Source organism: Tenrec ecaudatus, chromosome 13 (assembly GCF_050624435.1).
Source record: "Tenrec ecaudatus isolate mTenEca1 chromosome 13, mTenEca1.hap1, whole genome shotgun sequence".
NCBI lineage: Eukaryota > Metazoa > Chordata > Mammalia > Afrosoricida > Tenrecidae > Tenrec > Tenrec ecaudatus.
The window spans coordinates 60971028-60997712 of record NC_134542.1 but is presented as its reverse complement, the minus strand read 5'-3'; the positions used below and the strand labels follow the sequence as shown (position 1 = coordinate 60997712).

At 38.4% G+C, this 26685-nt stretch overlaps 1 protein-coding gene across 2 annotated transcripts in view; it reads left to right on the top strand.

Annotated features, from left to right (window-relative positions):
* The window catches only part of AGPS (alkylglycerone phosphate synthase), a 129165-nt gene that overhangs the window by 97165 nt on the left and 5315 nt on the right, over positions 1-26685 (top strand). For both annotated transcript variants that reach the window (XM_075528826.1, XM_075528827.1), the window contains exons 17-19: positions 2402-2491; positions 9046-9145; positions 10604-10661. In XM_075528826.1, coding sequence (XP_075384941.1) covers positions 2402-2491; positions 9046-9145; positions 10604-10661 — 248 coding nt within the window. The remainder of the gene's footprint in view (positions 1-2401; positions 2492-9045; positions 9146-10603; positions 10662-26685) is intronic.

Here is a 26685-nt window from a genome sequence, read left to right as displayed (position 1 = left end):
GGCATCAACTCGATGACAGTGAATTAAAAAAAAAATTTTTTTACAGAGTAAGTGGGTTAGTGTACTATTTACCTTTTCTTCAGTGTTTGTTACATATGAATATCCTTGTCATAAATTTACTACTAACTGATGATGTACTGCTAACTGCTAATTTAATACTAATTGCCATCTTACCTTGTTCTTCCAACTGTGGAAGCTAATCAGGTATTGTCTGTTCATTTCTTAATCCTTTCCCTGTAGATATTTACACAATTATCTAATTAATTCATACAATGTATGCTGTATTCAAAGTTATGTACTTTTACTTAAAACAGTTTCTTCAGTTGAAGTTTATTTTGATACTTAATACTACTAGAAAGCAGTTATATTCCCGACACACAATTTAGTTAGCAACACATTTAGCAACTTGCCTCCCCCAGCCCAAATTTCTGAGTAAACACCTTGTGTAGTAGCAAGCCATGGGATGGGGGTCTTCCACTCTCACTCTTGAGATCATTGGTCTTCACATTTGTAAGCCTGCTAAGGGGCTACTGGTCTTTGTGTCTCTGTAGTGGCCCTAACATAATGACTGTACCCAGTTAATGTTCAATGATTATTCTGTATGAACAAACTCTTGGATGGTATAAAAATGCAGCCTATTAGACACTATTGCCTAAGAGGTCAGCATAGGAGGATATGGAAATACCAGCCTGATGCTTGTGAATAAAACTAAGGAGATAGATACAAATATGTATGGCTATATTGGAGTTAAGGGAAAGGGGTCTAATGAGGAAGCCCAGGGAATATAAAATTTTAAGAGATAGTCATGCAAACAAGAACTGACAAATAAAAGGGGATTTGGGAGAATTTTCAAAACAATGAAGTATGAAAGAAGGCTTGGGGAGTTTTTCCAAAAAGAATAGTCAACAGTGTTAAATTTGTTGACCAAGTAAGAATTTAAAAGTATACATAATATGTTTATGTCCTATAAAATTGATCAAAATGGACCGTATTGACCCTTGTTCACTTTCTATGAAAGAACATTAGCTTACAAATCATGTATTAAAAATTGTCCAGTTGGGGATTATAACCATTCAGTCCTGTTCTTTCTTCCACCCTCCTAATTTTTCAGCTCCTAGTAGATTATAAACATAGATAAACTACAATTCTTTTTTTTTCCCTTCAGATTACACACCTGCTGTACTTAAATTCCATTTTCTACTCATTATAATAAACTTGTTACCTTGATTAAAAATATGATATTCATTAACCTTTATGGATATTAAAAGTTGAGTAAGTCATATTTCTATTTAAAGAGTTCATAAATGTCTGTCTACATGCTGGATATTTTTGGAAATGCATTCTCCCCCTTTCATAAATGAGGCATAGGTGATGTTGACCTGTTGGTGCAGCTTTCATAGATTAAAGCAGTATTTAGCTTAGCGCTGTTTTGTAAAATTTATACAATTTCAGGTACAACTAAATTTTTTAATGTAGTATAATAAAACACTAAAGCTCTTTTTGTATTTGTTCAATGTCCTGTATATTTAATCAACATCCTGTGTAATTTCTTGATGAAAATACAGGTAACTTTCATGTCGTTTTTAAAGAATAATCTGTTTAAATGTTCATGTTTTTATCTGTGGCTCCACAGTCAAATCAGTCTTGAGTCTAGAGATAGGTCTGCCCTTTGAGTTTCTGTATTATTTTTAATCCTCTTGAGTTTAAACACAAAAGTTAGTGTCAGTGCCTGCCTTGTATAGTAATTAGGGAAAAATTAACTTATGAATCTTTAGGGTGACAGAAAATAATAAAATGCTACAGCTCTCATTCAAGAATAGATCAGTAATGTCAGCTTTTCCTCCCCTTCCGCGACTCACTCCCTTTCACCTGATTTCCCCCTGACTTTTAATATAAAACTGTCTAACAGAGCACATTACCACTTACGCACAATTGATGTCCAGTAAGTCTCGGTTGCTTAGTGGATTCCAGCTCAATATTTGAAAAGATTGTTGAACATTTGATATAATATCATAATTATTTAATTGAATTACTTTCTTATTTTAGAAAACATACATAGATAAAAGTTGGTATTTCTATAATCTCAGTATTGCATATTTGTTACCGTGTTCTCTGTTTTGAGAAGCTTCTTAAAGTAAAAGTTAAACTTATTTTTTAACTTAGTTTTTTCTATGGTTTCCCTTGAGTGTGATCTTTTAACTACTTTCCTCCTTATATAGCCAAAAAGGACTTGGCTCCCTTTGACGTTATGAATGGAAAGCTCAATTCTGAGTGATCGACTCTCATTTCTGAAAGCTTTAGTTAAGAGGATTCTGACTTGAAAGGTGTACATAAACTAGCATTGTATTAGAATTTGTATAATTTATTTTCAAACTTCATGTGCTCAATTGTCTTTTCTTAGAGTCGTGGACCTCTGTAAAAATGTAAAAGAAAGAATAACAAGAGAATGCAAAGACAAAGGTGTCCAGTTTGCCCCTTTTTCTACATGCAGGTGAGTGGTTTAAGTTTCTGCTACTCTTGAAAGGTTTATAAAAAAAATTGAATTAAAATACAAAATTTTAGGGTGTGCTATGAGGAAAGCATTTTTTCTTGTGCCTTGTAAATTTCCGTTCAGAAGCGTGTCAGAGGAGTAGTTTTCAGCGGGACTGTCAGCGCTTGAAGAGCAGTACAGGAAGCACCAAGCCCCCCGTGGGCATTCGCGTGCTTTCACACAAGTGCATTGAAGGGAGAACCATAATAAAGGCTGAGGAAATGGACACTTGAGATTCTTTGCAAGGAGATCCCAAGGAAATTAACTCATCAGTGGGCTGCATGTATTGAATGCATTTAGTAAAAGTTTCTTTGGATATGGGGATAGAAATTCCAACTCTAAATTTTCTGAAGCAGGGAGGCGGGAAGGAATTTTTAGTGAGTGTCCAAAAGTAAAATCAATTCCAAAAGGGGTTGGGCATTAAGACTTTTTTTGAAGTCAAAGAACATCAGTGTGACTTGGTCAGCCACATGATCACTTAAATCCACACGATCATGGAACAAGTTAGTGTTTAGTTGTCTCAAGTGCTAGAAATGAATTCATTAAAATTGGAGCTTTTCCTAGCTGCTGCTTGTTATTTAAGAAGCCCTAGTGGCAGTGTTGGGTAAGCTTTGGACTACTAATCTCAGGTCAGTGGTTCAAACCCACCAGCCACTCCATAGGAAAAAGATGAAGTTGTATGCTTCTTCTAAAGATTAGAACCTGAGAAACTTTGTGGCAGCAAGTGTGGTGCTTGCATTAGTTAGAGTAGCCTTGGTCTTTGTCGGCAACACTGATTCAGTCCGCCCTGTCGGGTTTGGTTGTGAATTTGGTAACCAGCTGGTCCCCTGAAAGCTGAACTGTATGATGTATAAGACAGATGCTGCATTTGTTGGAAGGTAACGGTGACTTATTAATGTTTACATTTTTTGTTTATTCATGGATTTTCTGTTTTCTCATGAATCGTTTAGTTTATTCAACTTTCAAATTTCACTTGCTTTTGTTTTTTTTCTAAATGTAGTGTTCTCAAAAATGAGTTCTCTAGTGTTTCTTCACCTTGTAAATCGGGTGTTTAAAATGTAAACAACCCAAGAGGTCTTTTTTGTGAGAGTGAATTAACACTGGAAGAAAAGCCCAGCTGGCAAATTGACAGTAGCATTGTTACACAGCGCATTTCTTCTGTTCTGCGGCCCCTAACATTTGGCCTAAAAGCCTGTTAAAATTTTAAAGTACATTTGATCTGTATTGTGCAGTAAAAAGAATATTTCCCGGGTCCTTGTTCCTTCTGTTAAATTAAATTCTTTGTGGGAACCTCAGTGAATTGCATTTGGAAATTTTACTATGTTTACTTTTTTTTTAATGACTCACCTAATTTAATTCTTAAAGCCTAGATATATATCATATATATGATTTAATAATCTAACATTCTCACTGTCTACTGTATATATGTGTATACCATGCACTCATGCAGGCATGACTTTAAGAGACACGATTTTAAGGCCAGGTCACTGCTTTTGAGCTGATCATTTCATTTGTTTCCAAGATCCTACCAGTTTCTGTCATGGGAACTTGGTGGAAATACTCAATTTCACCCAGCTTGATCATTTTTGGTACTTGAATATTTCTGAGTTTTACATTCTCAGATTTATTTCTGTTAACTTTAAGGGTGGAAGACTTAATCAGCTGATCACTCAATTTCATTTTGTCATATATACTCATGTATCAGCCAAGTGTTCCAGCACATTGTTTATGCAGTGTTTGTGGTAAAATTAGGTGCCTGAGCTGATATTCAGGTCAACTTATACTCGAGTATATATGATATATATATATATATATATATATATATATATATATATATATATATATATATGATGCTTCGTTTATTTCAGAGCAGTTGGAGAGACGTTTACATAGTTTGTAAATTATTTTTAAACTTTTTACTTCTAACAAGTTGCTAAAACAGTACAGAGAGTTCCCATATATGCTTCTGGATTTCCCAAATGTTCACACCTTACAACATACTGATGCCATGTTTGTCTACATACCTACAACCTTATTAACTATTCCACAAACCTTATGTAGATTTTATCATTGCTTATGTCCATTTCTTAAATTCAGGGTCCAGAGCTAGATCAAAAAATGTGTTTAGTTATTCTGGTTTCTTCATCTTTTCCAATCTAGAATGGGGCCATTGTATTGTTCCTGGACTTGGAATTTTTAAAGAATACCGGACAGCTGTTTTGTAAAGTGTTCCTCATCTCACGTTTCATATATGCTTCCTTGTGGTTCAATCCAGGTCATTCTTTCTACATTTATGATTTGGAATTTTATTATCAGGAAACATTCTCATCTCTCCAATTGCATATTTATCCTTTTATTTGTAATAGTGTGAACTCATCACTATTTAATTTTCTGGGTGATATCTATTATCATTATTCACTTTGTTGTTCGAAATGTCCCGTATTTGGCCACTGGGAACTTCTTTAGGTTAGCTCTGTGTCCTTTTGTCATAGAAAGATTAATAAAACAAAAAAGCCCTCAACTGTTGTTAAGTCGACAATGCCTACTTAGGATGGGTCAGGCCCGAGGCAGAGGGAGTGGCGGAGAGGAGTGTATACTGCCGACACCTGCTATCACAGCAGTGATTTACATGGCTCCTTTATTTTGGTTTCTTTCTCAAATTCTTTTAATTTTCTTATTGAGATATTACCAGTTCTTCCTTCCCAACATGGTTCTCTTGATCTCCCGTGGACCCAGCTGCGTCGTTTATTGTCAGAGCCTGCCCTTTCTGCCCTTGGTGAATTATCCCTTTCCTAGAACTGGAGCTTTATAAAAGGCGCCTTTTCTAATATGGCCTGCCCAAATTTTCTTATTCGTGGTGTAATCACTTACTGTGATGTTTATTTCCTTAGCACTTTTCTTCCAGTTAGTCTAGAATCTACGCTTGTTTTTAAGCTATGTGAAACTACTATGTTGTTTGTCTTTATATTCTCATTCAAGGTGTCTGACACATCTTCAGATGGCTTTAAAAAAAATATTTAAATCATTTTATTGGGGGCTTGTACAACTCTTATCACAATCCATACATTCATCCATGTGTCAAGCACTCTTGTACATTTGTTTCCCTCCTCATTCTCAAAACATTTGATTTCTACTTGAGCCCTTGGTATCAGCTCCTCATTTTTTCCCCTTCCTCCCCAGACCCCCCTTCCCCATGAACCCTTGATAATGTATAAATTTTTATTATTTTGTCATATCTTACACTGTCCAATGTCTCCCTTCCCCCACTTCTCCACTGTCTGTCCCCAGGTAGGAGGTTATATGTAGATACTTGTAATCTGTTCCCCCTTTCTCCCTCACCTTCCCTCCACCCTCCTGATATCGCCACTGGTCCTGAGGGGTTCATCTGTCCTGGATTCCCTGTGTTTCAAGCTCCTATCTGTACCAGTGTACATCCTCCGGTCCAGCCGGATTTGTAAGGTAGAATTGGGATCATCATAGTGGGGGGGGGAGCATTTAGGAACTAGAGGAAAGTTGTATGTTCATCATTGCTACACTGCACTCTGACTGGCTCGTCTCCTCCCTAACACCCTTCTGCAAAGGGATGTCCAATTGCCCACAGATGGGCCCTGGGTCCCCACTCTGCACTCCCCCTCATTCACAATGCTATGATTTTTTGGACTTTGATACCTTATACCTGATCCCTTCGACACCTCATTATCTCACAGGCTGGTGTGCTTCTTCCAGGTGGGCTTTGTTGTTTCTCAGTTAGATGGCCACTTGTTTATCTTCAAGCCTACAGGACCCCAGACTCTGTATCTTTTGATATTTGGGCACCATCAGCTTTCTTCACCATATTTGCTTATGCATTCACTTTGTCTTCAGTAATCATGTCAGGATAGGCTGATGTGCTTCTTCCATGTGGGCTTTGTTGTTTCTCAGCTAGATGGCTGCTTGTTTATCTTCAGGCCTTTAAGACCCCAGATGCTATATCTTTTGGTAGCCAGGCACCATCAGCTTTTGTCACCGTATATACAAATGTAAATATATTTATATATGACAAGGGGAAATACATCTATGTACATATATTTATAGGTTTAGTATTAAGGAAACAGATGGACACTGGGCCCCTATTCAAGTACTCCCTCAACACAAGAACACCTTGTTCTAACAATTCAGCACTCTGAGATGCTCACCTTTTTGGCACGATCGCTGAAGATAACGAGTGCACAGCAGATGACTTTTTAAACTGAAAGCATAATTATCAGCTTTCTTGAATTCTTTCATCAGCCTATATCCTGAACTACATTGTGTTTTGTCTATAGAGAATCGGAAAGAGTGGCTTCTAGTGCATTTAATTACTGGGGTTAAAAATATGTTACTGATACAGACAGTCCCCAGGTTAAGAAAGAGCTCCATTCTTAAATCTGTTTTTAAGTTGAATTTTGTACATAAATCAGAACTGTTTGTTAGGTATAGTTTGTATCTAACATCAGTCAGTCAAATGTTTACTTAGTATGTAATACATAGTGGACCTTTCTCTGTATAAAAAACAGTAAATGAAATCTTCCAGTTACTAAAGCATCATGAGTATAATATACAGTGATACTAATGTTTTGCTGCACATTTCAAAGTTAGTGCCTGTTACTATGAACCAATTTATGTACCTCGAAGTTTTAGTACAATAAGCTTTACAATTGTTGCTTTGTAACTATAAGTTGTATGTGAGTCGGAGATCCAGAACCCTGGGACTGCCGTTACTTACTTCAGGGTCATTTATTTTTGAACTGGAGAGTCTGTTTTGGCCTGTAACCTGAGTGATTTACTTTTTCTTGCCCAGAATGTATTGAGTCTCTTAAGCCGGGAGAATCCGACAAACCACAGTACTTAATGTACTTTGAAGAGATTGTAATTGTCCGCTGTGTTACTCTGGGTAGACTAGGGAAACAAATGCACAGAAACTCATACATGTATACATGCATACATACGTGAATGAGAGAGCTTTATATAGAGGGTAAGTGTACATTTAGAAAGCATCCCAACCCAGTGCTGTCCAAGCCCATAAGTCCAACATTAGCCCATATGTCCAACACGGATCTACAAAGTCCTCCTCAATCTCACAAAACACACACAATGACACCAACTGCAAGAGGAAAGTCGAATCAGTGATTGTGTAAGCATCTCACTGCAAGCAGGGGTCTCCATGCAGCTGCCCCAGCATCCAGGGCTGCATCAGGATAGGTACATGTGGCTTCTGAGAGATTTCTCACAAGAAGCGAGCCTTGCCAACCCACGCAGGGAATTGGCTGAGGCTGCTGCACCCTGGTCCGACCATCAGAATGCAAGAGACCTGAGAACTAGAAGGGCGAGGCTCACTGAGCCATTTATCTCTCTGCCCTTCAGTTAATCCCACATGTGTTTATCGGCCAGGTTGGCACAATGAACCCTAACTGTCTCACCCACATTTGTTCAATATGCATTTTTTAAATCTTAGGTGTTTGCATGCTCATGTATACTTTGCATTTCGTGCCGATATTTTCAGCAGTGATGCCAAGCTTTGGGTTTTTTTAGCCCCCTAGTTGAATGTTGCCTCCCTCCAGGATCCATTTGCCATCAAGTTGATTCTCATTCACGGCAATCCCGCATGTCAGAGGACTGTGCTCTACTGGGTTTTCAACGACTGTTTTTCCTGAAGTATATCTCCAGGCCTTTCTTCAAAGATGCTTCTTTATGGACTCAAATCTCCCAAGCTTTAAGGCACCCTGGGACTTGTGCATCTGTGTCATGCCTGGTTACTGTGGCAGTGTAAAAAATAGTGACATCTATACATGTGGGCCTACTGCTTTCCTTTGGCCTGAAACACACTTGAAAAATAACGACACTGTCTGTAGCTGAATATACCTCAAGTGCTGTCTCATTCCAGTTAAACGAAGAATTAATCATACATAAAATTAGCTGAATAGAGGAAGATAAAAAGTTAAGCATTACTTTATGGCCCAAATTGTTATTCTGACAGTTTTGATGCCATATTTTTGTTAAATGTGCACCTTTTATGATAAAGTTGTAATGTTATTTTGATTGTATAATTTAAAACAGCTCATAATCGTACATTTGTCTGATTGTGTACATGCTGTTAATAGCTCCCATTACTTCTAGGTAACTGAAAACTTGCATAAGATCAGGGGAAGATGGCCAGGTCACCAATACATGAAAGGTGTCATTTTCCATTTTAAAAATTTTTCAATAGACATAGGATTGAACAGACAAGAGAATGATAGCATGTGTATCTATAATATTGACCAAACTTTAATTTATTGTCATGAAAATAAGATCTTTCGGTTTCCCACTGCAGCTTTGGTTTACTTGTGTGGGCCACAAAGCTTAGAGAAATGTCCAGTCCACATTCCTTCTATAGAGAAGGAGATTAATGTTTAAGCAAATTATCTGGGTGGTTTTGCCTTTAAGTTTCTAGATGTTAAATCTCATTTCACTAAAGTTTAAGCCTTTAAGGGGATATTTTTCTCTGTGTTTTTTAGGGTGACGCAGACATACGATGCAGGTGCATGTATCTACTTCTATTTTGCCTTTAACTACCGGGGAATTAGTGACCCACTGGCTGTGTTTGAACAGACTGAGGTAATTATGATTACATGCATATGCTCTTACTTCTTATACTTCTTACTTACTTAAATAAACGTATACTATCAATGTTTGTATATTAGTTGGACTTTTGGTGGTTACAAATGGTTTGCTTGGCTGCCAGCCCATAGAAATGGAAAACATACTGTTGTATTGGCTTGCATAATGAATTATGCGTCTTAAATTAATAACCTCCACACCTGTAGCCACAGATTCTTTGACTGTACATAGTAGCTGATTAAATAAAGGGCTATAGGAATCCTTGAGATCACTTTGGCAGCACAGTCATCTCCAGGTAGCTGCTGTGGTTGAAGGCAGCACACGTGCTATCATTCTAGGCTTACCGTTTTGATACTGATGACGTCTGTATGTAGCCCACTGTTGTTAATTGCTGGCAGTCTGTACCACTTTTCCTAAGTGCTCTTGAGCGGCTTACTTTTATAAAGCCCCCTGTCCTCACGCAGGTTTCTCATTCCAAGTACACTTAGAGTTCACACAGACTCGACTGAAGGAGTCAGAGTTCTCGCTCCACCGCATGCCGGCCACAGGGAGTTCTCCGGGACGGCTTTCAGTGGCGAACTTTGAGACCTAAAGTTTACAGAGTTTGACCTCCTTTGGAGGCTTCACCACCATTTTACAGATTTTTTCCAGGTATAATTGAAAAACACTAAACTTATTTAAAGTTACAATTTAAAGTATTGTAAGTATTATTTAAAATATACAAATGGGTGAGACTTGACATATGTATAATTGTGAAATCATCACCCCAATCAAAATAGTTTGCATATTCATTACCCGCAAACATGGGTGGCTTTTCCAATTACCTTAGTCTCTCAGTGCTATCTAGCTGCCCCAAAGTCCCTTTCCTTCAGTACCAGAAGAGTGAAATTGTTCCTTCTTCCTCAGTCCAGACTGCCATTCTCTTAAGTGCTAATGACCTCAAGTCATTGTTGCTGTGATTATTTAAAGTAGTTTGTTAGAAAACTTATTTCATGATTCATATGAAAACTCTACTGATGGGGGTTCTCGTAGAGCACTGTACAGTGAAATGTCTCCGCCCCACCTGGGCCCTCTTCCCCTGGCCTACCTCCTGGTGGATTGTACACACCTGAGTAAACTCTTACGTTGTTCATGTCTATTATATATAATAATGACTAGCAATTTGTCCCCAGAGATTGGCCTATGACACCCTCTCCGTAAGATCTCTACGGGCTAGTGTCTGATAGCGTTGTTAGTGAGCTGGACTCAGATTTTCCCTGTACAATCTTAGTTAAGTAAGTTAGCCTGTCTGAGCTTCATTTTCCTTCTCTCTGAAATGGGAATAATTATTTCCGTAATGTCGTAATGAGTTATCTCGGGAAAATTCTTAGTCACTAAATGAGAGAAATTTACTTAATGAGAAATTTATTCCACATTAAATTCAACAATTGTTTGTCATTTCATTTCCAAATACAGGCAGCTGCTAGAGAAGAAATCCTTGCTAATGGAGGGAGCCTGTCACATCACCATGGAGGTATTCTTTATTGGGGGTAGAATTTTCTAATATCCTTCTTTTAAAAATATTTCTTAACTCTGATATGTGGGGGAGAATTCATGATAAGGGGTTTTGAGGGTACTTGAAAATTTCAACAAGTTTCTCTGCCTTAGGGCAGCAGTTACTCAGGTAGCTGCGTTTGGGTACTAAGCAGAGAAGCTTCTGTTGACAAGCCTACTCTCTACAGAAGCTAGCCAACCTTCTGAGTTCTCAGCTCCTCCAGGGACCAGAGAATATGTCCGAAGGTATCCAGTCACGACACCAAAAGCTTATATGGCCACTTCTGGAAGGTAGCTGGATATCAGTCATCAGTTATACCACAGATCCAAGAATGATTTGTTCTGCCACCCACCCAAAACTCACTCACTAAGCAAGACAGGATATGGGGGAAAAGTTGTATTTTGTTTTTAATTTTAATACTATTTTGTTAATGCTTGGTGATCATTATGGCGTCAATTTATACTAGAGAATTTATCACACCACCAATAAAAATCATTATGATATATCTACCTGTGTTTACTGGTGCGCTTAAAAAAGTAATACAAGGCGATCTTTTTTTTTTTAAGTTAATCAATGGCATTCTGTCATTAAAATTGCAATTTTTGAGATTATTCACATGTCCTCTGTAACAAATTTGTTCACAGTGTCTCCCTTTTAAAATAATTTGATACTTATAAAATAGAAATACATAGTTTTTAATGTTTGAGAGTTTTGGGTTTTTTTAGAAAACAGGCATGAAAATAAATGACTGCCTTATTTAAATATTCAGTTTGTACCATTAAACTAAATTCTCCATTAACCTCTTTTGCTGCTTTATGTTTCTTCATAGCATTAATTATCTAGTGTGCTGTTTTTCTTTTCTTTCTTTTTTTTTTTTTTTAAGACTATCCTGTCTTATGGGGAAATGAGCCCCGTAACAACAGCGATTTTTGATTAGTGTGTTGCTCTATCCCCAGCAGCCAGAATAATGTGCAGGCCCAGGCCCAGTCAACTTCAGTGCAAGTATACAGACTGAATGAGAGGTTCTTATGGAAACAGGAGTAGACTGTACTGGGTTCATGCCTATGTAGTAATACTGGAAGGGAGGGCTTCACAAGATTGCTAACGTAGGAGGAGACAGAGGGAGACAGTGTCCAACTTCATTGTAAAAATGTAATCTTTTGCTATCATCTTCCTTTTTTCTTAGACATCCTCCCCCCTTCCCTCACTGCAACACACAGATAAATTGTCAACTGAGCTGACTATTAAGGATTAAAATGAGAAAATTTGCTCCTTTTCTCTGCTTTATTATACTCGGATGGTGATACTAATGAATGCTACTGACAAACATGAAGAAGGAATGAAAGTGGATATTAGAAACCTCTCAAGTAGAATTAAGATCTTGTAAATAATCTAAACATCTAAGTTATTTTGCAGAATTTTAGACGTGTTGGCATAACACGTCTTTAGAATGTTTAGAAAACCATTTACATTATTTAAAATCTTTTTTGAAGGTTCTGTTTTCAGGATACCATTATATTGATATGAAGAAACATTGCAAATATATTTTGAAATAAGATCTTCATCCCAAATTGATGCATGCATGGTCCCCAAATCCAGACGCATTGCTGTTGAATTGACTCTGACTCACAAACACCTGACAAGACCGGGTGAACTGCCCCCAGGGCTCCAGCTCTGAAATCTGTGCAAGGTGTTGCCGTCTCTCTCTCACAGACAGCGGCTGGTGGTGCAAACCACATGGTGGGTTCAGATAGCTAGCTGATCTTAGAGTTCACACTTAACCTCAGCGCCACCATACTTAGTTGCTTGAAGAAAAATTAAGAGGTCCTTTCAAAGTATAGCCAAGAAATTTGTTCTTTTGGTCCAGGTTGGTGACCAAATGATACATTTTCTCCTTTAAGATTAGGAAAACTGGTTTTATGATTACAGTGGTAAATATGAAAAAGCAGTGTGATTCTACAAGAGGCTAATAATGACTGAAGTATGTGTGTGTGTGTGTGTGTGTGTGTGTGTGTGTGTGTGTGTGTGTAAATAGGCTAATTGTGATAGTGGCAGACATTCATAGAATTTGGAAATGAGAATGGCCCACAGCCTTGCAAAGGAGAATGCAACCAACAGGGTTTTTGTTTTTTCTCGCCAATAGCACTTTATCCCTTTAGGAACTACAAGGGTGTTCAAGCCCCACCAGTAATAAATGTCTATAGTCTGAGACGCTGGAAGCTTAATAGGGCAGAACTGCTGAAGGTACTTACTCAGCTATGCCCCCGACTGGCAGCACTTTGACAAACTTGAACATAGACACACATGAAGTCACGTATCTGCTAAGCTGCCATTGCAGAGGCAAGGAAGTGCATGTAGTTTCACGGACAAGTTCAATAGGCCTAATATGAATTCATTTAAAATTGTTTGTGAAAACTATGATATTAGTCTATTGAATCGATCACACAAAAAGCAGTACTTGGTAAAAATGATCTTACTTTACCTATAATACCATGTTTATTCAATTTCTCATTCCAAAGCAAATGATACAACTTCCTTTGATACTTTTGATACAAATTATCTGTAGTGCTTTTTAATATTGTTGTATGCATCTTCCATAATATAAATCTTACTAGCCCTGTAGCAATAGGGTTTCAGAAATAGCAGGACTTCAAGACCTGAAGGCCTTTATAGCCCAGTAAAATAAAATGTTACTCTATTTCAAAACATTTCTGATCAAATCCAGTAAGCTTATATCATCGCCATTTTGATCAAGGTTAATGTCTACTCTTTTCTCCAAAAGCCATTCAAAAAAGAAGGGAAGTGGGATATGAGGAAGGAATTCGCTTTTATAAAATTGTTCATATTTTCCAGTGCTCTGCATAATCTTAAATTTAAACATAATTGCTGTGGAGTGTGTTGCATTTTATTCTTGATTTTCATGTGCAGACCCTACAGTTCCGAGTAGTATGCTAACTTACCCAAGGTACTGGCAAGAATGGTATGCTAACTTACCCAAGGTACTGGCAAGAATGGTTTGGGCCAGTATTTCAAAATTCCTCCTGCTTTTATACTCATTGCTGTCTTCTCTCTTAAGAGGCTAAATTATCTGCCATTGCAGAATCTAAATAAAAGTTTGGAACTGATTCTCTGAAAAAATTAATTAAACACATATATATATTAGCATAGCATTATTATTTTTCTTCTATAATATAAAACCACTATTACTTTAATTTTGACATGGTCTGTGTCAGTTACTTGTCCTGCTTTAGATATTTAGCATGAATGAAAAATTTTCATTTCCTCGTAAGTATTTCATTTCTTTCTCAGGTCTTATTCACGTGGCAGTTTTACTTCCTGGCTATTTCATATTTTCTGACTATGCACACCTAATGTGATGGCTGTCTCATTCAATAAAACAGTGTAGGTCAGATTATGTTACAATAAAACTCCTTGTATAATTTCTGTGCATTTTCAGGTTCTAGACCTATAGCCTATTATTTGTTCAAGACTCCAAGTTGGATAAAATAATATATTTCCATAAATTATCGCCTAATTTATAAAGCAGGACCTCCTATTGCAATCTGTTTTAAAGATGTAGGCAGGCAACCATCTCTAGGTCTGTGGTCCTGGGCTCACTGAGGCTGGAGTTTGTTTGGGCCAGTAGTCTTCTGAACTAATTGTTTCGATGCGTCTTTGATTTCTTTCACTCTTTGCTTCTGTCGGGGTTTGCTAGCATATTTATTTATTAAGAGATTCTGCCTTATTTTTATCTTTTCACTTTCTCGTGGTCAAAATAGAACTACATGAAACAAATTCTAAATTAGCTGGCTCCTGTCCAGCTTAGAGAAGGGAACCAGGTAAGCCTGAAAAAAAGTAAATTTCACGTGAGCTGGTAAAAGATGAAGCTACATCCGCTTTGTTGGCTTGTTCACTTCCTAAATGTGGGAGGGCTCAGTCTCCTCCACCTTCATTCCTCTAAGCCAGTGGTTCTCAGCCTATGGGTCACAATCCCTTTAGGGGTCGAGCGACCCTTTCACAGGGGTCACCTAAGACTATCGGAAAAAACATACAATATTTCCAATGATCTTAAGAACTGAGACAGTGCTCCTCTATCCTTTCCAGGAGGGTCCGCCCACATGCAAATACGCCCACATACAAGTACCCTGTGTGAAAACTCTTACTTATGTGACATCATGCTTCAAGACAAAATTTCATTTATTTTTAATTAGAAATAAATATTTCACAATATATAATTACATATTGTTTTTGTGATGACTCTATGCTATAATTATGTTCAGTTTGTAACAATGAAAATACATCCTGCCTATCAGATATTTACATTACAATTCATAACAGTAGCAAAATTACACTTATGAAGTAGCAACAAACATAATTTTATGGTTGGGCTATCACCACTACGTGAAGAACTAACTGTATTAAAGGATCACAGCATTAAGAAGGTTGAAAACCACTCCTCTAAGCACTCAACTCTCAGTGGTTTTCTCCAGTCCCATGATTTCATTATATGCCATCTACACCATGTATGTGGTGTGCAAGCCCGAAGTTCTCCGTTCCACCTCCTAATGACCATCCACGTAAAGGGTTTCTATGACTAAGTCTTTATAGGAACTGACAGCCTCATCTTTCTCTGTGGAGTCGCTGATGGTTTTAAACTGCCAACCTGAGTTCAGCAGTGCAGTTCTTCTCCTGCAACTCCACCAGGGCAAGACTCCCCAACTACACCACCTGCACCACCATAGCCTTCTCATTAGCTATTAATCTGGGCTGTCTGTGTGTCCCCTCTAGCTCCTCAAAGGTTGTTTATGTCGCTGCCAGACTCATCTTTTTAAAAACTCGGTGATTTCTCATCACTCAGAATAAAATCCAAATTCCTTATCAGAGCCTTCAGGACTACACAGGACCTGCCTGTCTGCGTGTCCTCTTCTCACTCCCTCTCGCAGTACTGCTTACTGGCTGGTCCTCAGACATACAAAGCCCTTCTCCCCTTCAAGGCCTGGCCTATTTCTTCCTTCCTTTTCTCATGTTCTTTATCGTGTTCTCCCCCAGATCTTTGCATGATTCACTTTCCTCAGAACGTAGCCTTAGATAAACATGTCACCTTTTTATAGCCACGCTTCTGTTGTCGTGGTTGAATTAAACCAAGGGAGGTTAGTGACTATCTTGTTTATCCCTGTTTCCCTAGTCGTGCAGCACCGAGCACAAAGTAGAAGCTCAGGTGGATGTGTTGAGAGGATGCGCCCACGCTCAACTGTGCACAGCGCTTGAAACAGCTGCGTGAATTCTCAACGTATTCTCTTCTACTAGGATAACAGTAGTGGCATTGCTATTCAGCTTCCAGTATTTAGTAGCCAGCCCTTATTTAAATATGTGGCCTTACTTAATCATAGAAAGACTCAGTTATGCTATAATACGTTTGGCAAAGCTTTTTAGCACACCCAATTATTTAGTTCAGAGGTAGGGTCAAATAAGGTTCAGCTCTGTGCAGTCCCTGAGCTCCTCCATTTTAGTACTCGCCCTTAAATACACTCTGTATGTGGAGTCCTATTCAGACTGTCTGGAAACAAACACTGTCAAACCTGTGAAAGCCAAAACCCGTCAGAAAAAGAAAATTCAAATTTTCTACTAAGAGAGTGACAGAAAATGGTAAGACAACAAAAGGTGGATAAGTTGCAAACCCCTGAAAATCTAAGGCCGTCCCCTCTAGTTCAGCTCTCACAGGTTTCTCTATAAGCTTGAGAAGCTTATGAGCTGAAGATGTTTGGAATCAAATGTACATTTGACTCCTGGCCTGGATTTAACTAGCTGAGACCTTCAGATTCACAGCGACCATGTGGGGCAGAGTAGAACAGTTTCTGTGGGTTTTTGAGACAGTAAATCAATGGGGGCTGGAGGGTGGGGGGTGCTTTCACACTGCTGACTGTTGGGTTAGCTCGCTGCCCAACTCAAAGCCCATGCAGTCATTGGGGTCTCTGAGTCAGAATCAATTCAATAGCATGGGTTTGGTTTTGCATTTGCGTGACCTTAGGAGAGTGGACTTCCTATGCTGCAATACCCTGTGTGCAAAACAAACTAATAGTATTTAACCTCATCAATTCGTTACACAGTTAGACGTGGTAATATAAAGTGTCCTAAATGCTTTATACATAGTAAGTGCTTAAAACAGTTTTCAAAAGTTTCCCACTAAGGCGAGAATAGTTAACAGAAAATAATGAGACTGTTCCAGATAGGTGGAGGCCATGGGAACTCTGTTTTCTCTGTAATTTTCCTGTAAACCTAAAGCTGTTTTAAAGACTAAAGTATATCAAAAATTAGAAAGCAAAAAAAAAAAAAACAAACGAAGCATCTTGCCATTGTTAATAGAAATAAAAACAAACTCGCTGCCATAGAGTCTGCCTTAACAATTTTTTTGGAAAAAGACCCAAGGATTCAAAAAAACGTTTATTCAACCATAGTCTAACCCTTTTCCTCTGTAGCCTGCAGTTGGGTCTCAGTTATTAGAAAAGTCTATTACTATGTGTATGTAAGAGAAAGTTAGTTCCTTATGCGCTTCTGGCGACAAAATATGCTACATAAAAATTTGTAAATGTTTCTCTACTTAAAGATGATGATCGGATTTATACATTTCAAATGCCTGTTCCTCTTCAGTGTCATTTCATAAAGCGGAAACCTTTCACTCTAAGTTTCCTATTAAAAGTGGGTTTAATTGTCCTGTTAAGCTTTGCCAATACTAGGACTTTTGAGGTAACATGTCTTTCTGTTGTAGAAAAGGCTGCTTGTAATTTGCATCCAGATTTCAATTGAACTCACAGTAGCATCTTTATTTACTGACCTTCAGGCAGCATCATGATACTTAGTACCGTTTTGCGTTCCTGAGTAGGAGGGATGGGGGTTGGGAGGATATTGATGCAATTTCTCTTAGAGTGCTTGGCCTGTAATTGTGATTAATAACAGTTGCTTTCACTATCTGGAAACAGACAGGCTGGTTTGTCTGCCTACAATCATGCTGTGATAAATGGAGCTATTTTAACTCTGGTTTTGTGTATCGAAGAAAACAGATGTAGTCTGGAACTGGAGGCTATAGGAAATATAAAGCTAGTTTAGCTTAATCTTCAAAATGCTTGTTTTTGTAACTGATGAGCTGGTCAATTTAAACAAGAGTTTATATCCACCACATAGTTAATTTTAGTTTATGACTTAAGTTTTTAAATTGTTCATTTGCTAAGACTCTCCTTATGCCCTTGTCAGGAAGTTTAAAACAAAAACAAAAAACCTTGATTAAGTAAAACCAGTCTTAGTTTAAATATTAGTTTTCACCGTACCAGAATTTTTTTTTTGTTCAGAGAATAATTATGGGTTAACTGCTCTTAGCATTTTTTAGGGTCTTAACAGAATCCAGTAGTAACAGAAACTTTAAAAGCAAAAGGAAATTCCTCAAAAGAATTATATGATTTATGACTTATTTGCCAATAAAATTGTTTTTAACAAAAGAATGAACCAAAACCAGCTTTGGGTTGGTTTGTTGAAAAACTGTAGTGTGCGTTAAAAGATACAGATTGGAGTGGGGAGGGAGGGGGAAAAAAAAGAGGACCTGATGTAAAGGGCTTAAGTGGAGAGCAAATGCTATGAGAATGATTGGGGCAGAGAATGTGCGGATGTGCTGTATGTATATGTATGGATTGTGGTAAGAGTTGTATGAGCCCCTAATAAAATGTAAAAAAATAAAAGAGAAAGAAAAAAAAGAAAATTATTAGGGCAAAGAATGTACAGATGTGCTTTATACAATTGATGTATGTATATGTATGGATTGTGATAAGAGTTGTATGAGCCCCTAATAAAATGTTAAAAAAAAGATACAGATTGGAAAGGTATACCTATATTTACTTGAAAATGCAGGAACATTGGTGGTAGCAGTGGTTAAGCTTTCTTCTGGTAACCGAAAGGTCAACAGTTTGTACCCACCAGTCACGCCGCAGAAGAAAGATCTGCTTCTGTAAAGTCTTGGAAATAGTCGGCCAGTTGTGCTGTGCCCTGTAGGGTCACTGTCAGTTGGAATTGACTCAAGGGCAACAGGTTTTTCTTTTTCTGTAATTGACAGATTTTTTAAAAATCATTTTTTTAGGGACTCATACAACTCTTAGCACAATCCATACATACATCAATTGTGCAAAGGACGTTTGTACATTCATTGCCCTCATCATTCTCAAAACATCCACCCTCCACCCAAGCCCCTAACATCAGCTCCTCGTTTTTCCCCTCCCTCCCCGTCCCCCCTTCCCTTATGAAACCTTGATAATTTATAAATTATTATTTTGTCATATCTTTCCCTGTCCGATGTCTCCCTTCACCCACTATTCTGTTGTGCATCCCCCAGGGAGGAGGTTGCGTGTAGATCCTTGTAATCGGTTCCCCCTTTCCAACCCACCCTCCTCTACACTCCCATCGCCACTCACACCACTGGTCCTGAAGGGATCCTCCGCCCTGGATTCCCTGTGTTTCCAGTTCCTATCTTTACCAGTGTATAACCTTTGGTCTAGCCAGACTTGCAAGGGAGAATTCGGATCATGATAGAGGAGGAAGGGAGGGACGCATTTAGGAATTAGAGGAAAGTTGTATGTTTCATCATTGCTACATCGCACCCTGACTGGCCCTTCTCCTCCCTGAGACCCCTCTGCAAGGGGATCTCCAGTGTCTGATAAATGTGCTTTGGGTCTCTACTCTGCACTACCCACCTCATTCACTGTGGTAAGATTTTTTGTTCTGATGATGCCTGATACCTGATCCCTTCAACACCTCATGATCGCACCTATGAGGCAGAGTAGGTCTGTTCTGTAATCTGTACAGTGTCATATCACTACATCCTCTCCTTAGAAGCAGCTGGTGGCTTCATATCACTTATCTTTCCATTTGAATCAAGTGCTTAGCCATTGTGCCACCTGGAATCCAACTAAGAAAGCATATACAGGATTTATATTCCAAAAATTAAAGAATGATGCTGAAAGAAGTCAAAAAAGACCAAAGTAAATAGAGAGTGTTAGGGAGTTGGAAGACTTAACATAGGAAAGATAACGATTTTCCCAAAATTCATCTATTTAATACAGTTTCTGTCAAAATCCCAGCAAGGATTCTGTGTCTATGATGCTGTATGCTATCAAGTCTATTTCAACTCCTTGTACCCTCCTGTGACAGAGTAGAACTCTCATAGGGTTTTTCTAGGCTGTGAGCTCCATAAGAAGAGTTAACAAGATCTTTCTCTTCTAGAGCCCATAAATAGATTCAAATACCCAAATTTTTGATAAATTACCACATCAGCATTTCTATGTGAAGGCACATAGAATAAACCTGTGTGTGAGCAAATGAGCTGATACACTTATGAAAATACTCTAACTTATTCTCATATAAATCTGTAGGACTAATTATGTATAAGAATCATAGCCTCATTTGTCCAGAGACCAAAAGAATTAGATGGTACCTAACTACCATTTTTGACTATTCTGACCGGGGACGCAGGAGATAGCCCTAGATAGGATGGCAGGGAGTTGTGGAACAAAACTCTGGTTTTTATTTTTTAAAGGGTTAGACTTAATGGACTGACTGAGATTAGAGGAACTCCCATCTCACAATGCTTCATAATGAGACCAGCACCTTAAGGTACCCTTTAAACTTTGAACTGAAATCACCTTCCAGTTACATAGTAGCTTGGCTCAAAAAATACAGTACCATCTATATGAGATAGCTGAAACACCAAGAGGGAGAGAAGTTGCTGTGTCAATATCTGTCCTCTAGCAGAAATGAGGTCAGTGGGGGAAAGGTATGCTGGGTTAATGGAAGGAGAATAACCAGAGAAGGTTGTTAATCAGAATTGATACTCCTAGTTGTGGCTTTGGTCTTATGGTAACCATCAGATGAAGATAGTGTTTTTAACTGTGAGCCCTGTAAAACTGGCATGATGGGGAATGTCATCTCTAACTTCACAAGGGGAGAGAGAGCATCAGCAGTAGCCCAAAGCTACTTCCTATGAAGCAGGTCAGACATACTTTCTCTAACTTTTTTTTAAACCAATGCTCATCCTTCCCACAGCACTGCCCACTTCTCCACTGGCTTCAGTCATTCTTTACAGTGGCCACAAAGAACTTCTAGGCAAGTTCACAATTGTGGATTTATTAGAGAAGTACCAGCTTATACTGTATATACTCGAGTATAAGCTGACCCGAATGTCAGCTGAGGCACCTAATTACCACAAAAGCTGCTTTTAAAAGGTGCTAGAAAGGGGGAACCTATTACAAGGATCTGCATATAACATCCTCTCTGGGGGAAGGACAACAGAAAAGTAGGAGAAGGGAGATGTTGGACAGTGTAAGTAAGGTATGACAAAATAATTTATAAATTCTCAGGTTCGTGTTGGAGAAGGGAGCAGGGAGGAAGGGGGGAAATGAGAAGCTGATGCCAAGGACTCAAGTAGAAAGAAAATGTTTTGAGAATGATGGCCACAAATGTACACATATGCTTGACATCATGGATGTATGTATGGATTGTGATAAGCATTGTACGAACCCCCAATAAAAATTTTTTTAATGATGAAAAGCTCAGCTTATACAAGAGTATATATGGTAATTCAGTATCAGGAGTGGCTCAGAATACAGTTCTTCAGTTGGACTGCCTCTCGGTGGGTGCCTACAGCTAGACCTCTCTGTCATTCTTGGCTTCTCAGCATCTCCTTTCCTCGAACCTCTGGTGTTGGCCCAGCCTCTGACTCTGGTGAGTGTTACAAAGTTCTTTTGCTCTCCTGACAAGTACGTGGAGGGGCCCTGCTCTGCGAGGAAGCTACCTGCCCAAAGCTGTTCTGCTCTCTTGTTCTGTGGGTCAGCACAGCTACTTTGGTCATCTTTGATCAGAGCAATCTCATCCCAGTCACTTCTCCACAGACGTTGCCACTTCTCCACAGCAACTTCTCTCCATCGCGGTGTTTCAGCCTTCCTTGTCTCCGAGGTTTAGGAGATTCCCCAGACAGGCCCCCAGTCTAAAGATGGGTTCTTTTGCTTCCCATTTTTCTTTGTTGTCTCTTGGTTTTGGTTTTGATGGCAGTGAAGTTCCCCTGTCTGCTTATGGGTTGGCTCATTTTAAACCTAGCTATATGGCAAAACTTCTTTGTATGTTACCTTGATCTGTGTACCTTATTTGCACGATCCCGCATGGGGTCCATGCACCTTATTTGCATTCTTTGCAAATTATTCGGTTACCTTGTTGGGACACAAGTACCTCATTTGCATAGACCACTCAGTCATTTGAAGGGAGCTACAAATAAAAGTTATCCATTACAACAAATTCTTTTGTTTTTTATAAAGCATTTTATTGGGCCTCATGCAACTCTTATCACAATCCATACATACATCAATTGAGTAAAGTACCCGTATACATTCTTTGCCCTCATCATTTTCAAAATTTGCCTTCCACTTGGGTTCCTAGAATCAGCTCATTTTCCTTTTTTCCCCTCCTCCTCCCTTCCTGCTAAAACAAATTATTGATTGATTACTACAAGATAGCAGAAAATATTTGTATTAATTTTTTCTTTCAATTTTTTTGTGACTGGCCCTTTTCTCACAAAACTTAATAGAGTGGTTATAATATTTTCTCACTGCAGCAGTGTTGTAAATAGATTCTTAGAGTAACCTGTAAAGGCCAACTTTACCCATAATTTAGCTGAACATTAAACTATTTTAACTATCTCATAAGTCGAACAGATTTGAGATCTGGGAGCAAAACGTGTAGTGAGAATGCTCTAATGCTGCCTCTTTCTTCCCACTGGAGCCTGAGATGCCCAGGCCAAGAGAGAAAAGACTGAGGGAGACAGAGTTGTGTTTGCTGTCCCTTACCATCTGCTAAATTGATAGTAGCTTCTAGACTCAAATCTATCTCTAGGAGCAAGTGAGTGGGTAGGGTAGTACCACTTCTCTTTGTACGCTTAAAGAAAAAAGATTTCCCTTCTTTTGAAAGTAACCTAATAAGATTAAGGCAGCCACATTACCAAGGTTCAAACCTTAAACAGGTGCTCACAAGCCTAATGGTTAACTTGCAGTGCCACTAGGTCTCCTTGCAGGAAGTCTCAATGGTGTGCCAGTTTTCCGGCCCTACTACTTCTTTGTCAAGGTTGTTTTAGCATTCTAAGTCATGTACCAAGATCATTATGTACAACTATGTAATGATTGCAGGGACATATTTAAACACATTTGAAAGAAATTTTAAATCTTTTGAGTAATGTTTTTATCTAGAATGCTTATAAATAAGATGTATTTTACTCTGAGAATTTTTGAAGTACATTATTATTATTATTACAGATAATTATCTATGCTTAGTTTCATGTGATTGGGTTTTATGTAGAGCAAAAGTGACACTTTATAAAATTTGTTTGAGATGAACTTGTTTGTCACGTTCACAGATACAGTGATTAGGATTAGGAGGGGCATTATAACAGTGTATATGATGTTTCCTGCCCCTTTTCTGTCTCCTCTCATTTGACCAGTTGAGCATTGATTACCACTCTGAATTAAACTTGCAATGTGTTAAGCCATTTGGGGGCATGCCTAATAAAATTAACTATTAGTTGTGGTTCTAAAGACAGCTTGAATCCAGCTCTCGTTGTCTATTATCACTTTATTTTTCTATTTCATAATCTCTAAAAACCCCATCTAAACTTTATAGGCACTTAGAACTGTTAAACAAACTGCACAGTTGAAATGATAGCATAAAGATCACTTCCATTTACAGTGCTTGCGATAAGAGAAAAATCTTACAGTGATAGAAAATTGTAATTGCTCTGGTAACACCCAATGTGCTTAAAGTTTTTGTTTTCTGAACATCAGAAATGCATTGCAAAATAAAGTCAAAAGATGTCAGAGAGAATTTAAACATGACTTTTTCATATTAATTAAACATTACATTTTTGTTTTTAGAACCTTAGGTAGTCAGTTCTATCACGCATGCTCATAAAGGCTGCATATTAACATTTACAGTTAGAGATCTGTTGGCTAACGTTGAGCATATACTTTCAATAAAACCCACTAAGCACACAGCCCGCTTGTTTGATGTTTTAGGTGCTGTGTTGTCGGTTCCAAATCATAGCAGCCCTGAGTACAGCAGAACGAAGCACAGCCCGCTCTGCACCATCCTTGCCTTTGTTAGGCTCATGCCACTGTGGCAGTCACTGTACCTGGCCATCTTCTTCACTGCTGTATGGTGTCCTTTTCCAGGCACTGGTCTCCTGAGAACGTGTCCAAAGTTACGTGCAAGGAAGTCTCACCTGCTCATGGCTAGGGGTCATTCGAGTGTATTTCCTCCGGGATAAATTTGTTCTTGTGGCAGTCCATGGTTCTTTCAGTGCTCTTTGCCAGCAAATAATTCAAATGCATCAACTCTCTTCAGGTCTTCCTTATTAACTTAAAATACCACCATGTCTTGGGTCAGACACACCTTAGTCTTCAAAGTAACAAACATCCCTGCTTTTCAACCCTTTAGAGAGGTCTTGCGCACATTTGCCCAATGCCATCAATGTGTCTAATCTCTTAACTGATGTGGATGTTGATTGTGGATCTAAGTAAAATGAAATCCTTGACAACTTTTCTCTGCTTCTCACGATACTGCTTATCGGGCCACTTGTGAGGATTTTGTTTTTCTTTGTCTTGAGACATAACCCACATTCTAATCTTCATCAGTAAGCACTTCAGGTCTGCTTCACTTTTCCAGCAAGCACAGCCATGTCAGGTCATGCCTATAAGCAGTTAAATACAGATTTTATTATTTTTTTTTTTTTTAGATTTTCTGGGTTTTTGTTGTTGGCTTTTAAAAAAATTTTCTGTTTTAAATCAGCCTATAGAATAGTATTAGAGTAGATGTTCAAAGTTGAACTTTGGGAAGTAAGCTGTTAAGATAAAGGCTTCTCCTTTGTCTAAGTTTTATTTCTGAGCTTTAGCTTTAGTAGATTTTTGCATTTAAAAAAATGTGTGGCCTGTTCATATATTTTTAAAATAAATAAATAACAAATCCTTTTGGCCTTATACTCAAACTCATATATTTAAATTTTTCAAGGACTGTCTAGCTTAAGGAACCTGCCTGTCAGCCCCCAGATTTATCCTTTGTAGGATAGAACTGGTCAGCAGTTTTCTGCTAAGTCATCAGTTCCTTACACCTCAGAAAGTAATTCCAGGTACTTTTTTGGTGGCTAGGTTGACCACCGTGTCCACGTTTCCATACACAACTCCCAGCCCTGTCCATAATCTGCTCATTCTTTTCTGCTACTGATCAGGATGCCTCGTTTCATGAGACAGCTCGCTTCCAGAGGGAGCAACCTGTGACTGTGAAGACTGCCCCTGATGCTCCCCAGTTTGTATTTCAAAAGTATTTTTTTTTAATCTGTGGAATTTGGAAGAGCCCGAAGTTTGTTTCATATATCACTAGAAGTTAAATTGTAAAAAGGGTAAAATTTTAATTTAAGCACATGCAAAATATTTCCTCCGTTTGTTTTCTATAGTATTTAGTATTTGATCCATCTTTGTTTATCTTTTTCAAATACACCCGAGACTCTTAAAACTTGGCATTATATTTAAAATGACAGAGAGTTATGAACATAGAATCCCTACCTTATTTTCAAAGATGATGCTCTTGGCTTTTTGTAGCTCTGGTATTGACTCTCAGGCTAGCGTTGTACTTGTAAATCAGAAATCAAAGACATGTAGTTGGGTCACTGGTCTTGAATATTGGAGCCGATGAGCCAGCTCTGGGAAGAGGAGGAAGCCTCATGCGGTACAAGTCAATGTGTATATGAGCTTTCAGGGATGCGTGTCCCATCCAAAGAGTGTTCAATAGTGCAACATAAAAGTAGCTCTTCTTTTTCTCAAACAGATTGTACAAATGTCAAGGCAGCTACTAGAGAGTGTTGTAGACACGTGTAACATTGTGTAATCTGCTGCTCTCTGCATGTCTAACGTGCACCTTAGGGACTGTACATAAGGCTGTTTGTTGGTGGTGAGTGGCATCGGCTTTACAATAAATATCTTCAACTTCGAAGTAAGAGTCCTCTCTGAGATTGGGGCCTTTTGATGTTGGTCATCATTGTTTTACTTTAATGTCTCTTTTAAAATTAGTTCCTCTGACACAGTCACAGAAAGTTCCATTAAATCTTAAGAAGATCACTCCTAATCATTATTATGTTGGTTATAAAGGCTCATTTAGATTTTGTGCTTAGACAGTTGTTTTCTGTTTACACAGCCTAAAGATGCCTAGTCCCTTTAATTGCATAAACCACGATTTCTGACCCCAGTTCAAACTGTTAGCAGCTGTCGAAGCAGCTCACAGACCTCTGCCACCAAGGGGTTAAACTCTTTTATCAAATATGTTTATGAGGGGCCATAGCTATGCCAGCTGTACTCTACTAGCTTTCTTTCTTTTTAACTTTCTAGTTCACTAATCAAATGTATGTTTGATTGATTATTGTAAAAGTATAAACCATAGAAAATTTGACAAGATAGATGTGTAAATTATCCTTCTGACAGAACTAATGATGCACTCCAAGCACCTTCTGTTTTCCAGCGCTTGGTGAGTGACTTCATTAACTATGCAATGGCTGCTGGGTGGCTTCTCAGATGATGGTTCAGTTCCTTGTGGAATTGCATTATTACTAGAGGTGTAAAACCAGGCCGACGAGCTAGCTGGTGGGCATCCTGCTGAGGTTCTAATGTGCTCCATCTTGTTGGAGCAGTTGTTTGCAGTCTTTTCGGGACAATTACTTCTATAACCACAGGACACATTCATGAAGCTGTATTACAGATAAGCGTGGAGATGGCATTGACTGCTCCTCACCCCTCTCTCCAGCAGCCCAGTGTGGACAGCTTAGAGCCGTGCCATTTCTATACCCACAGAACAACTGGGTCTGGATTTATTTTTAATCTCTTAGGGCAAACCCGGAAGGAGACGATTTGCAACTTTTTCTTTAGTTTATAAAAAATATAAA